Genomic DNA, 14,556 nt, shown 5'->3' on the forward strand with positions numbered 1-14,556 from the left:
GGGTGATGGAAGGGAAGGTTCATGTTTGCAGCATGAGTCCATTTGTCTTGGCAAGGAAATCAATGTATATGCTACTTTTGTCAGAGAAGCTAGCTAGCTAACAGCAGTACTGCCTGACACTGGAGGAGGAATTCTTAGAAAAGCGTTTCAGCATACTGACCTTTGGGGCCTAAAGTCGAAACACCAGTAAACACAAGATGTCAAGACATGTTAAACTTCTGCTACATGAGTTAGTTGCTCAGTCGTATCCGACTCTTTGCAACCCCATGGTCTGGAGCCCACCAGGCTCCTCTGGTCCTGGAATTTTCCAGGCAAGAATACTGGAGAGGGTTTCCATTCCTTTCTCCAGGGGATCTTCTCAACACAAGAGATCAAACCTGGGTCTCCTACATCGCAGGTGGACTCCTTAATGTCTCAGCCACCATTTCCTGCATAAAGTCAGATGTTTTGCTTTTGCATAATAGGGAGTTACACCTGGTTCTGAAGAGGCAGTTTTTAAATGCTTCTTCCAAAGCATCCAAGTATCATTTTCTTCACTCTCAAACAAGGAGAACTGAATATTTTATTCAAATACATATATATTTTAGCCTATCTCACATACTTGGTGGTATATACAATTTTCTACTTTAAAAAAAACATCCAATTATCACCGTCTCAGCACATCTCAGTGCATCTCATCTCAGTTTATCGATGTTGTCTTCCTTCCTATTCATAATCCCACAAGAAGAGGGGAAGGACAGCCCAGGGTTGATGACAAATCCCCTTCCACCGCTTTGATCCTTCATCTAAATGGCTGGTGACCCTGCATAAGTCGTTTAACTTCTATAAGCCTCAGTTTACACAGGTCCATTTGTAAAATGAGGCTTACGTTATCTTGAGAAAAAGTGTAAAAAGAAAGATGATTCCTAAGAGTCCGTTCTAGTAAAATTCCCATTTCTTACTCTGTTTCCTCTGTGACCCTGGGCACTCCATTTCTCCAACCCCCTTCAGTCTCTGACTCTACTGGCTCCTGGCAGAGGAGTCCCCTATCTGAATTCTGTTAGTCCTCTAATGACTTCCTTAAAACTTTCTCAGCCACATTTCTGAAATCAGTGACTGACACTCATTGTCTCTACCTTTCCTCAGCAAATTACTCAATTTCTCCCAGCAATCTAACTTCTACTCTGCCCACTTCACTCTAATATTATTCCTGAAAGTCATTAATACCTCTCAAAACCAGCTGCCTTTCTTAGTCTTGTAATTCCTTGCCCTTTCTGAAGCATGTCAAATGACTGACTGCCTCCTCTCCTTGAAATTCTTCTCTTGGCATTCTTGATGCTGAATTATCTTGGTTCTCTTCTCTGCTTTTTTGTCTTTGTTGTTGTAGGCCACTTCTTGTTCTCATTCCCTTTAAACACAGACATTCTCCAAGTTGATGCTGTGACTTCAATTCTGTAATTTTATCTATAATCTAAAGTCCTGTCCTTGGATTTATCATCTATACCTTATCTTGCTTTTAGTTATCAACTCTATGGAGATAACATTTGATTCTAAATCTAAATTCATTACCCCCAGTTGGTTCTAACTTTTAACAGCCTGAATACCATTTCATGTGGATAATCTAAGACCTCAATTTTCTTCTAAATGACAATTCAAGATATTCACCTTTCCTTCTAACCAATTCCTTCATCTCATCTCACTGTTAACTTTTTTCTTTATACTACTGAAGAACACTTCACATACAACACCTGAACTCACTTTTTAGATGTCTGTCAATTGCTAGCAGGCTTCAAAGTGAACTAGGTCCAAAATCATGCTCAGTTTACTTAAAACTAAAGTTAATTTGTTCTACTCTAATTATAGATATGATAGCAGATTGTTCTACAAAATGCAGAAAAATAAAAGTGAGAAAATTATATTATCCAAAGATAGCTCACTATTGTTAATATTAACATTTTAAAGTCATCATCTTTAACCTTTCTCTTACTTTCTTGTATAAACTGACCAAGTCACCAAAATGCATTTGTCTCATTCTGTCCATTTCTAATACCACTGCACATATCCAGGCTCTTTATCAGTTCACAGCAGAATCAGTGCAGTAATATTCTAACTCCTATCACTCCTTCTAGTATATTGGTTTTCAACTGTGGCTGTACACTGGAATCATCCGGAGAAGTTTTATTACAGGGGGCCCACGCTCAACAATCCAATTTTATTGGTTTGAGATATGGTCTACAGAATGGGATTTTGTGTGCAGACATGGTTAAAACCACTGTTCCAACACAAAGGTTTCCAAATTGTTTAAGAATCACTTGGGTAGTCTGATAGTTCTATTAGGGTGATCTGGAATGGAGACTAAGTATACGCACATTTTACAGATTATTCCATTGTAGGTCCCACAGATTACTGCCCTCAGCTAAGGCTTCTCAAACTTTATGTGAATATGGATGACTTTAGCATTCCTGTTAAACTACAGATTCAGACTCAGGTGATCTGAGATAAGGCCTGAGATGCTGTATTCCCAACAATACCCAAACTGATGCCAAAGCCAGTCTGAGGAATAGTGTCTGGGTAGCAAGGCTTTAAGAACCACTCCTTTATCAGTACCCCCTTTCAAATAAAATCTATTCTACATTACAACCATTAGGTTAATCTTACTATATTTGCTTTCAAAACAGCACCAATCAAAAAAATTAAATGGCTCAATTTTCTATAAATAAATTTCAAATTAGCACTTAGGATTTTCTACTTACTATGACTTCTATCTTCATTTTAAATCATCTGTCTTATCAAACTTCTGCAAAATACTTCAATTTGCATATGTTTGAGATGTAGAACAGTCCTTCTCAAACTGCAACATGCAAACGAATAACCAGTGAAATTTGCTTAAAGCATTCCTGGAGTCTACCCCAGAGATTCCTATTTGGTATCTGGAGGTCTGGCACGCACAAGAATTTGTATTTACAACAAGAGTTACTGATGCTACAGGTCTGAGGACCACATTTTGAGTAGCCTCCTCCAAATACTTAAACTGAAGTCTTATCCACTCAAATACTATAATCCAAAATATTTTCTGGGCTTAGGAAAATTAAAAATTAAAATGATCTCTCCTTCCCTTCAGTGCCTGTAACAATATTTTGGATACAATAATGAAATCATAACTATCTCGATTAAAAATTAGAAAATCGAGGCCCAGTCAGGCACAGTTACTTCTAGTTGCTAAGTTGGGACCACAATTTCCTTGTTCTTTTTTATAGTTTTAAAACCCCAGGTGCTAAAAACACAATTATAATTAAATAAAACTTTTCAGTATAACTTGTGAATGATTTTTATGGCTTTTCAATGAAGTGTGAAATGCTCTGACAGCTGCTGAGTGTCATATAGGCCCTGTGGCTATAAAGGGGAAGTGGGACTTACCAGCTTTGGTTTTCTAGTGACCTTTATTTGATCTGACAATAAGCAGCAACACTTAAAGCTTTGAATAAGCAAGTAGGACAGGGGTGCATAGGAAATATCTTAAGATAATACTCATTTTAAAAAACGCTTTTCACAAAGAGTTGAAGCACTATTAAACACGACAGTCACCTCTGTCACGTCGACCATTTCTTGAATCACTGTGACAGGTGAAGCACCAATATAAATGAGGCCTAATGACTGGGCTTGCTCTAGGGAAGTCGGCCAAGGGGAGAAAAATCACAAATTAGGCCTTGCTAACAGACCTACGCTGGCCAAGAAGCAATAGTTAGAACCTTGTATGAAACAACTGACTGGTTCAGGATTGAGAAGGGAGTATGACAAGGCTGTTTATTGTCACCTTGTTTATTTAACTTACACGTGGAGCACGTTATAGGAAAAGTCAGGCTGGATGAGTTATAAGCTGGAATCAAAACTGCTGGGAGAAATATCAACAACCTCAGATATGAGAATGATACCACTCTAATGGCAGGAAGCGAAGAGGAACTAAGGAACCTCTTGATGAGGGTGAAGGAGGAGAGTGAAAAACCAGTTTAAAACTCAGTATTAAAAAAACTATAATAGCCAGGAAATGGAAGCAACCTAGGTGTCCATCAGCAGATGAATGGATAAGAAAGCTGTGGTACATATACACAATGGAGCATTACTCAGCCATTAAAAAGAATACATTTGAATCAGTTCTAATGAGGTGGATGAAACTGGAGCCGATTATACAGAGTGAAGTAAGCCAGAAAGAAAAACACCAACACAGTATACTAACACATATATATGGAATTTAGAAAGATGGTAACGATAACCCTGTATGCGAGACAGCAAAAGAGACAGATGTATACAACAGTCTTTTGGACTCTGTGGGAGAGGGAGAGGGTGGGATGATTTGGGGGAATGGCACTGAAACATGTATAATATTATATAAGAAACGAATCACCAGTCCAGGTTTGATACAGGATGCTTGAGGCTGGTGTACCGGGATGACCCAGAGGGATGGTACGGAGAGGGAGGTGGGAGGGGGGGTTCAGGATGGGGAACATGTGTGTGCCTGTGGTAGATTCATGTTGATGTGTGGCAGAACCAATACAATATTGTAAAGTAATTAGCCTCCAAATAAAATAAATAAATATAAATTAAAAAAAACAAACAACTAAGATCATGGCATCCGGCCCCATCACTTCGTGGCAAATAGAACAGGAAAAGGTGGAAGCAGTGATAGATTTCCTCTTCTTGGGCTCTAAATCACTGCAGCCATGAAATTAGAAGACAACTGCTTCTTGGCAGGAAAGCTATGACAAACCTAGACAGTGTGTGAAAAAGCAAAGACCTCACTTTGCCGACAAAGGTCCACAGAGTCAAGACTATGCTCTGTCCAGTAGCCACATACAGTTGTGACAGCTGGACCATCAAGGCAGAGTGCCAAAGAATTGAGGCTTTCAAACTGTGGTGCTGGAGAAGATCAATCCTGAATATTCCTTGCTGTCCAAGGAACTCTCAAGAGTCTTCTCCAGCGGTGTGCGGACTGATGCTGAAGCTCCAATACTTTGGCCACCTGATGCAAAGAGCCAAGTCACTGGAAAAGACCCTGATGCTAGGAAAGATTGAAGGCAGAAGAAGAGGGTGACAGAGGATGAGATGGACATTGCAAGTACTGAGCCTGCGTGCCATAGAGCCCACACACCGCGACTTCTGAGCCTGCGTGCCGCAACTACTGAATGTGCATCTACAGCCTGTGCCCAGCCCCCCAAGAAGCCCATGAACCATAATGAAGAGTAACCCGGCTCGCCTCAACTATAGAAAGAACTCACATGGCAATGAAGCCCGAGCAAAGCCAAAAATAAATTAAATTATAAGAAAAAATTTAAATATACACTATCTGGGCTTTCACAGACAAATGTTTGCTTACCCTTGGAATGATGCTTTGAAATATGAAAAAATTACAATTAAAGGGACTTTAATTTGCATTAATAAACATTCAACATATAAGCATTTCTAATTTTCAAACAACTGCAGTCTACTCTTCTTTGTGTTACTTTTATCTCATAAATAATCTGAATGATTAATTTGTTGAACTTCAAATTTTCCTACTTAAGGAAAAAGTAGTATTTGATATAAGCATCTGTTGTTAGAAGGTGTCCGGTAGAGATAAACAGAAGAGGCTGGCCAAAATAGGCAAGGAAGAACTGTATTCTGCAAATTAGTGGCATGAGTTTGACACACAAAAAACAAAACAAAACAAAAACATTGTCAAGATAAATCCAAGTATCAAGAGTAGATATGGTGGTAATGGTAGCATCATTAATAGGAACAAGGCAGCCCAGAAGAGGAGCTGTGAATAGAGAAGCTTGAGTACAGTTTTGGAAACACTAAATTTTACAGACTGTTGGAATGTTCGTATGAGGAAATCAACTAGGCAGTAAATATAGCATGAGAAACTTCAGGGTGAGTTCTCCATTTATAGGTATGTACGTGTATGTTTATGTGTGTGTGTATATATATATATCAGTATATCTATATCTTTTGTAATATAAATTTATTTATATTAGAGGTTAATTTTATTGGAGGTTAATTACTTTACAATATTGTATTGGTTTTGCCATACATCAACATGAATCAGCCATTAGTTCAGTTCAGTTCAGTCACTCAGTTGTGTCCGACTCTTTGCGACCCCATGAATCGCAGCACGCCAGGCCTCCCTGTCCATCACCATCTCCTGGAGTTCACTCAGACTCATGTCCATCAAGTCAGTGATGCCATCCAGCCATCTCATCCTCGGTCGTTCCCTTCTCCTCCTGCCCCCAATCCCTCCCAGCATCAGAGTCTTTTCCAATGAGTCAACTCTTTAGCCACTGATGCCTTCACACACGCAAGTTTCTAAAAGAACTCTATGATTAAGAGGTTTTTTATGTTATGTTCTGTGTATGTACATGTGTGTGCCCCTTTAGCTTACTACAGAACATCATTATTACAGAGAGAAGGGGAAGTTGTAAACATTTCATTTAAATGGTTCAAAATAATGAGCCACAAGAATCTGTGTGTTTAAATGCATATACACAATTGCCCAATGTTGACTTTATCAACTCTGTCCTTAAATAAACACAGAAAAAAACACCTTCAATAGCTAGAAAAGACATATTTCCATAGACATTTATAAATAAAACCTTAAGAGTTAAAAAAAAATAGTTTGGCCTTAACCGTGGAATAAAATAATCAATTTAACCTTGAAGGCCAGACATTAAAAATGAGATCTATTTTGCTATAATCACAGATTAACAGAAAAATTAGTGCTAAAGGGTTCTTTAGTCTCCCTGATGGCTCAGTGGTAAAGAATCTGCTTGCCAATGCCAGAGACGCAGGAGGCACGGGTTTGATCCATGGGAAGGAGATCCAACCAATCCATTCTGAAGGAGATCAGCCCTGGGATTTCTTTGGAAGGAATGATGCTAAAGCTGAAACTCTAGTGCTTTGGCCACCTCATGCGAAGAGTTGACTCATTGGAAAAGACTCTGATGCTGGGAGGGATTGGGGGCAGGAGGAGAAGGGGACGACAGAGGATGAGACGGCTGGATGGCATCACTGACTCGATGGCTGTGAGTCTGAGTGAACTCCAGGAGTTGGTGATGGACAGGGAGGCCTGGCGTGCTGCGATTCATGGGGTCGCAGAGAGTCGGATGCGACTGAGCGACTGAACTGAAAGGGTTCTTTTGAGATAACTGTGATAGTTACCTCTTGGATGGTTGGACAGCTTCCTCTTCTTTAATAATCTCAAAGAAGCTGATTGACTGAAGGTCTATAGATAATCACTGTGAGGATCAGGACTAGACACCACTGCTCTTTACACCATACTATGATAGCTTAATGAAAAAAGTTAATAAACATCTCATAATTCTTTCACTCAACCCAAGCCCTTTATATCATGCTTGGTACCAATGAGCACTATGAATACTAGAAGACCTTACACAAAGACACTAAAGGACTAATGCTCTAAAAGTACAGCTATAGAGTAGGTTATATATGTCAATGTATTTGTTTTACGTACCAGAACTAGGAAACACAACAAGGCCTCTGGGAATTAGTTAATGTACACTTTCTTGTGAAACTCTTTGTGTTTAGTTAACAGTTAGCATTATCAAAAGTCATTCAAGACCTGAGGCTGGGTAAATATACAGTCAAGTATATAAAACAGATTTAAAATAGCTTTATATGGGTAAAATGATATGCTAAAATCTGTTGATGACAACTAGAATAAATGCAATGAAGGTATTTATAGGGTTCTATTTATGGTTTTTACATTAAGTCAAAGAGCTCTTCTGAATACAGAAAAATGAAAATAGTTATTAAATGGTGTGGTTTGTATAACATCATATACTGAAAGATCAAACAGTAAAACATACACATTTACACCAAGCAAATCATCATGCTTGTCAGTCAGAACATATCTGGCATTAATTTTCTTCACTGAATAAAAAGTGATATACAAACACATAAATGTGTTGGCAAAAATATCACATTCACCTTTTGAAAACAACTTAATAAGCCCATCACTGTAACTGCTAAGTCACTTCAGTCGTGTCTGACTCTGTGTGACCCCACAGATGGCAGCCCACCAGGCTCCCCTGTCCCTGGGATTCTCCAGGCAAGAACACTGGAGTGGGTTGCCATTTCCTTCTCCAATGGATCAAAGTGAAAAGTGAAAGTGAAGTCGCTCAGTCGTGTCCAACTCTTAGCAACCCCATGGACTGCAGCCCACCAGGCTCCTCCGTCCATGGGATTTTCCAGGCAAGAGTACTGGAGTGGGGTGCCATTGCCTTCTCCACCATCACTGTAAACTTTCTTCAAAATCAACAACTACTAAAGCAATGCTTACAGAGAATTTTTGGAAGCAAGATATAAAGCAGCAATTTAAAAGTAATATTACTATCAAGAACAAGCTATTTTCTACTCTAGCTCACTTGAAAATTATTAATACGATGCTGATGCAGTCCTGTCAAGAACAAGCTACCATAGCAGCGATTCGTTCATAAGAGGTGGGCGCAGAACAATATATTAAAAAAAATTGTGTAAAAGCCTCAGGAATTCTGTCAATAGCCTCATTCCATGCTAAATCCTAGGATATCCTTCTACCACACTGAGAATCAATGTTAGAAAGCAAAGCTTAAGATTAGTTTTAAGTTAATGACCGTCACTGGACTTCCCTCATAGCTCAGTTGGTAAAGAATCTGCCTGCAATGCAGGAGACCCTGGTTCGATTCCTCGGTTTGGAAGATCCCCTGGAGAAGGAAATGGCAACCCACTCCAGTGTTCTTACCTGGAGAATCCCATGGGCAGAGGAGCCTGGCAGGCTACAACCCTTGGGGTCGCAAGACACGACTGGTTGGTTTAGACACGACTTAAGTGACTAAACCAACCAACTAAATGACTGTCACTAGCTAAGTAGTGGGCAAAGGTGACACAATTCCAAGAGCTGAAATGACTAATATTCTAAAAGATCAGTAAGTATCACAAATAGAGCAAAAAACACAAGATCAGATCAGAAGGCTTCCAGAAGTTGAGAACAACTGACACTTCAGATACACTGAAGAAGTCACATAAATGGCCATAACCTTTTAACATGAGTAAGAAAATGGAGAACCCTCATGTTTCTTTTGTATATTTTTCAATTAGAAGTATAAGTTTATACACATGAATAATATTATGGAAATACTAAATTTTCAGATGTATATTTTAATCTTATTAACATATACTTAATCTGGAAAACCACTTTTCTAATCAAGTCATACATTTCTGGTAAATGGACACTCTGATTCAATTTATAATGCTCCCCACTGAAACTTAAATACATTTATGCAAAACAATGTCTAAGAGTTATATATGGACTGACATGTATATAGCTGAGAGAATATAGCTGTATAGCAGCGACGACAGTATAAAGAATAATGATTTCTTAGCCTAGTTAAGATCCTATACTATATGGCTGATTTTATCTAAGCTTGATGTTAGATATATAGATGAAAAACATTGATGGAAAAATTCAAATACAAAGTACTCAGGTACTTTAGTGCAAATTACACAAAAAAACCCCAGCACATTTTAATATATAAAATTTTTTAAAGCCCCAATAAATAGATTCTTTAATATTTATCCCTGCTGCTTCTTAGCCAATAAGTTGTGTCCAACTCTGCAACTCCATGGACTATAGCCTCTTTTGTCCATGGGATTTCCCAGGCAAGAATACCAGAGTTGGTTGCCCTTTCCTTCTCCAGGCGGATCTTCCTGCCCAGGGATCGAACCCAGTTCTCCTTCACTGCAGGCGGATTCTTTTACTGCTGAGCCACCTGCGAAGCTCATATGCTTAGGGAACTGATCACTTCTAGATAATATAGGTAAAGGTCCCACTTGTCAAGATTTGCCATATGTATACATTCTATAAATTGGCGTTAAGTGAAACTTTTGATACCAAAAGTATTACTCTCAATAAGAGTGTTTGTATGATGACTGCCACATTCAGGGATGTCAGTCAATTTTAAATTGCTTCTGATTTAATTTTATTTCCAAGGATGAATGTTTGTGGGTTTGTTTTCCCTAAAACAAGGGCTCCCAGTTCTTTTAGAACCACAAGAGACAGAAATGACTAGTCAAATTAACTAAATAAAACAAACACTGATTATCACATGTTACCGAGACACAGAATTCACCATGCAGAATGCTAAAACAAACAAACAGGCACACCAAGGTTTACCTCTACGCAGGTTTTCATCCCTGAGGCAGCAGCATAGTGCAGGGGTGTGTTCTTTTTGTTATCAACAGCGTCAATAGCTGCTCTCTCATATTCGCCTTGGTCAAGTTTTGCTCCTTTCCATCTTAAAATCATCTGTAGACAATCCGCTCTTCTAAAATCATCTTCCGCAGGGCGTGCTAAGCGAGGATGAAGGGCGCCTTCTGAGATCATAATTTGAGGTCCCATACACAACAAGTGCATAGATGTTTCATTGTGCACATTCCGTTTATTTGGATTTCCATCTCTACCAAAAAGAAAGGTCCTAAAATGGTAAAGAATGAAAATCAGGTTTTTCCTCCCTGGAAATAATACACAGGAGATACATTTAAAGCTCTGCTTCTAAGCTGCTGATCCAGTTTCTACTGAAGCACTGTTTCACAACAGGCTGAATGACTAATTTTTTTGTTTGGTTGTGCTGGGTCTTCCCTGCTGTGCGGGCTTTCCTCTAGTCCTGGAGAGTGAGGGCTCCTCTCTAACAGCAGTACACAGGCGTCTCACTGCAGGGGCTTCCCTGCACGAGGGCTTCAGGAGCTGCGGCACATGGGCTCCGCAGTTGCAGCTCCCAGACTCTAACAGAGTATGCGCTCAGCAGCTGTGGCATACGGGCTTAGCTGTTCCGTGCCATGTGGGATCTTCCCAGACCAGGGATCAAACCCATGTCTTCTGCATTAGGAGGTGGATTCTTTACCACTGAGCCACCAGGGAAGCCCCACTAATTCTTACAATTATAAAAAAACCTGATTCCAGAACAATAATACTAAAAAACCAAAGTTGACTATCATTACAGTATTTGCTAATAAAAGAGAAAAAGGCATAGGAAGAAAAAAGAAAGGTAAGGGAAAGGACAGAGAAAAGGAAAAGGAGGAAGAAAGAAAGGAAGCAAAGGGCCACATAATGGACTAGTATGTCAATTTACATAAATGTCTTAGGTACATTATTAAACATATCCCAGCGATTTATTTTTTTTTTGTTATTGCTCTGCTATATTTTATTTCTCTTGAGTACATATTTACTTAAGAAGGATGCTGACAATATAGGAGAAGCAAGCAATGAGTAAGTCTGGAAGTAAATGTTAAATCTAAGAAAAATTTATCTGAGTTTTCCACAGCCTTTGAAAGAATAAGGCATATATTTATACAATGTAATATCTTCTTAAGGCAATAAGCTAGGTGAGTTCTGCAAGACCATGATCTAATTTCAAGGTGGTAGACCTTACTGATGATAACAGGTGAGCTACCTTAACTTCTATCAGATCCAGATCTGAGAACTGTGCCTAGCATCCACTACATCTTTTGGGCTAGGCTCAGTGGATTAACATTTGAGCCAATTCAGTGGCCATAATAGGAAATGAGTTGGATAAAACCTAGTATAATTCAGTCAGCCTGTACTAAAAAACACAAATATACTATGAAATGGGCATACAGTCCCATATGCAAAGATGAGTCAATTTACTATGGAGGGCTGGTATCACTTGATTCCTATGTTTAAGGGCAGAATAGCAATGGGAAGGGAGCAGAAGAGTCAAACGCTAAACCCTAGTTACATCTGGGTTGTTTTTAGGTTAGTTTTAGTTTAGAACAAGAAAAAACAAAGACAAAACCCTGACCAGGAAGGAACTAGGATGAGCTCTTCAACTTGAATAAATGAGCCAAGCTAGAGAGCTCTTACGAGGAAAAAGGCGGAATAAGATGTCTTAAAGGTGGTTTCCAATGTTTAGAACAACTCTGGGTATCTCCTGCTTTTATCCTTCAAGATTCTAGACAGCTCAGCAATACAGCTCTTCAAAACTATCCTATTAGGCTTCTAGGGTCCACATTCACTTGAGCCATTTTGTAAGTGAAACATGAAGTTTCTGATGCGGGAACAAATGAAATATTATAGGAACTAGTCCCTCATACCCCAACTCCTACCACTGGGGTAACGCAACCTGAGCCAGATCAGACATCACAGAGCACATGTACTGGGGTCCGCACTACGGGGCAATATGACAGGCAGACTAGTATCCCCAGCCCAAAGAGGTCTATGTCCTAATCCCCAGGACCTGTGAATATGTTGCCTTATACAGTAAAAGGGACTTCACAGATATGATTAAGTTAAGGTTCCTGACACTGGGAAAGTATCCTAGTATCCAGGTGGGCCCAATGTAATCACAAATCCTTAGAAGGGAAAGACAGGAGGGTCAGAATCAGAGACATATTGGAAGATGCTATGCTGCTGTCTTTAAAACTGGTGGAAGGGGCCACAAACCAAGAAGTGCAGGCAGCTTTTAGAAACTGGAAAAGGTAAGGTAAGGGATTCTACCCAAGAGCATGCAGAAGGAATATAACTCTGCCAACACTTTGAGTTTAATTCAGTGGAACCATTTCAGATTTCTATCTCCAGAGTTTTAAGATAATACATTTGTGTTGTTTTCAGTCACCAAGTTTGTGGTAATTTGTTATAGCAACAACAGGAATGAGCCCTAATGTAAGACTCTAGGAAGCCTGTGTAGTGGATCTCCTTCCCTCTGGAGGCCAGGGAAGATGTGAAGAGAAGGGGTTGGGGGGGGGGGCGGGGGCGGGGTTGGGGGGGGTGGGCTGTGTGGAGGGGGAAACTATCCCTGAGTATGAACACTCTTCTAGGGAAGATCTTGGGTTCTCATGCTTTGCAATGTAAAATATACGTTTCTGGGCAAAAGATAAGATTGTCATCTCTGAGTCTGACAATTCAGGGAATGTAGGAATGGTCTCAGGTCTCATCTACTCCTTACCCCCCAGTCAAATGTTAAACAAGTATATGCTGAGAAGTAAGTATCTCTGGTATCTCCTGGAGTTCTCAGTCTCTACTCAGTCCAAGTTTAACTTTCAAAGCTTGCCTTTGAAGCTCAGGTCTCAAGCTCTAATAAAACTTGCTCAGAAAACCCCATTTTCTCTAAAGTCCTACAGAGCCGTTATGGCCTTGTGACTCCCTCAGTACGTAGGCTCTTTATTGCTTACTCTATCTGGTTTCCAAGGATCTGACCTAGCCATCTGAACAAACCCAACCCTACTTAGAAGGCTCTTTACACTAAGCTCCCTCCTCCAGTTTCATTGATCATTCCCTTCTTTGTCTTCCTATAACATCCTAATTATGTAATTCATTACATCGTATCACAGTTACTTTCTTACATATCTGTTCCTTTCTCCCACTTGGCTTACCAGACCACCTGACCTGCCTCTTGAGAAACCTATATGCAGGTCAGGAAGCAACAGATAGAACTGGACATGGAACAAAAGACTGGTTCCAAATAGGAAAAGGAGTACATCAAGGCTCTATATTGTCACCCTGCTTAACTTATATGCAGAGTGCATCATGAGAAACGCTGGACTGGAAGAAGCACAAGCTGGAATCAAGATTGCCAGGAGAAATATCAATAACCTCAGATATGCAGATGACACCACCCATATGGCAGAAAGTGAAGAAGAACTAAAGAGCCTCTTGATGCAAGTGAAAGAGGAGAGTGAAAAAGTTGGCTTAACGCTCAACACTCAGAAAACTAAGATCATGGCATCTGGTCCCATCACTTCATGGGAAATAGATGGGGAAACAGTGGAATGTGTCAGACTTTATTTTGGGGGGCTCCAAAATCACTGCAGATGGTGACGGCACCCATGAAATTAAAAGACGCTTACTCCTTGGAAGAAATGTTATGACCAACCTAGATAGCATACTGAAAAGCAGAGACATTATTTTGCCAACAAAGGTCCGTCTAGTCAAGGCTATGGTTTTTGCAGTGGTCATGTATGGATGTGAGAGTTGGACTGTGAAGAAAGCTGAGAGCTAAAGAATTGATGCTTTTGAACTGTGGTGTTGGAGAAGACTCTTGAGAGTCCCTTGGACTGCAAGGAGATCCAACCAGTCCATTCTGAAGGAGATCAGCCCTGGGTGTTCTTTGGAAGGAATGAAAGCTGAAACTCCAGTACTTTGGCCACCTCATGCGAAGAGCTGACTCACTGGAAAAGACTCTGATGCTGGGAAGGATTGGGGGCAGGAGGAAAAGGGGATGACAGAGGATGAGATGGCTGGATGGCATCACCGACTTGATGGATGTGAGTTTGAGTGAACTTGGTGATGGACAGGGAGGCCTGGCATGCTGTGATTCATGGGGTCGCTAAGAGTCAGACACGACTGAATGACTGAGCTGAACTGAAGGCAAGGTCTATATCCTGTTCTTTCTTGAATCCCCAATATAGTATCAAACACAGAGGGGAGACTTGCTCTAATTCTGATAGATGAACTACTTTGCGTATTACTTTTATGACGAAGATTAGTGATGTGGCATTGGGAATACATTAAGACAGAATTCTAGATCTTAC

At 40.0% G+C, this 14,556-nt stretch overlaps 1 protein-coding gene across 4 annotated transcripts in view; it reads right to left on the reverse strand.

Annotated features, from left to right (window-relative positions):
• The window catches only part of ANKIB1 (ankyrin repeat and IBR domain containing 1), a 154,963-nt gene that overhangs the window by 66,859 nt on the left and 73,548 nt on the right, over positions 1 to 14,556 (reverse strand). For all 4 annotated transcript variants that reach the window (XM_005678911.3, XM_018047437.1, XM_013963123.2 and 1 more), the window contains one exon: positions 10,184 to 10,484. In XM_005678911.3, coding sequence (XP_005678968.2) covers positions 10,184 to 10,484 — 301 coding nt within the window. The remainder of the gene's footprint in view (positions 1 to 10,183; positions 10,485 to 14,556) is intronic.

The sequence above is a fragment of the Capra hircus genome, chromosome 4, assembly GCF_001704415.2.
Source record: "Capra hircus breed San Clemente chromosome 4, ASM170441v1, whole genome shotgun sequence".
Classification (NCBI taxonomy): Eukaryota; Metazoa; Chordata; class Mammalia; order Artiodactyla; family Bovidae; genus Capra; species Capra hircus.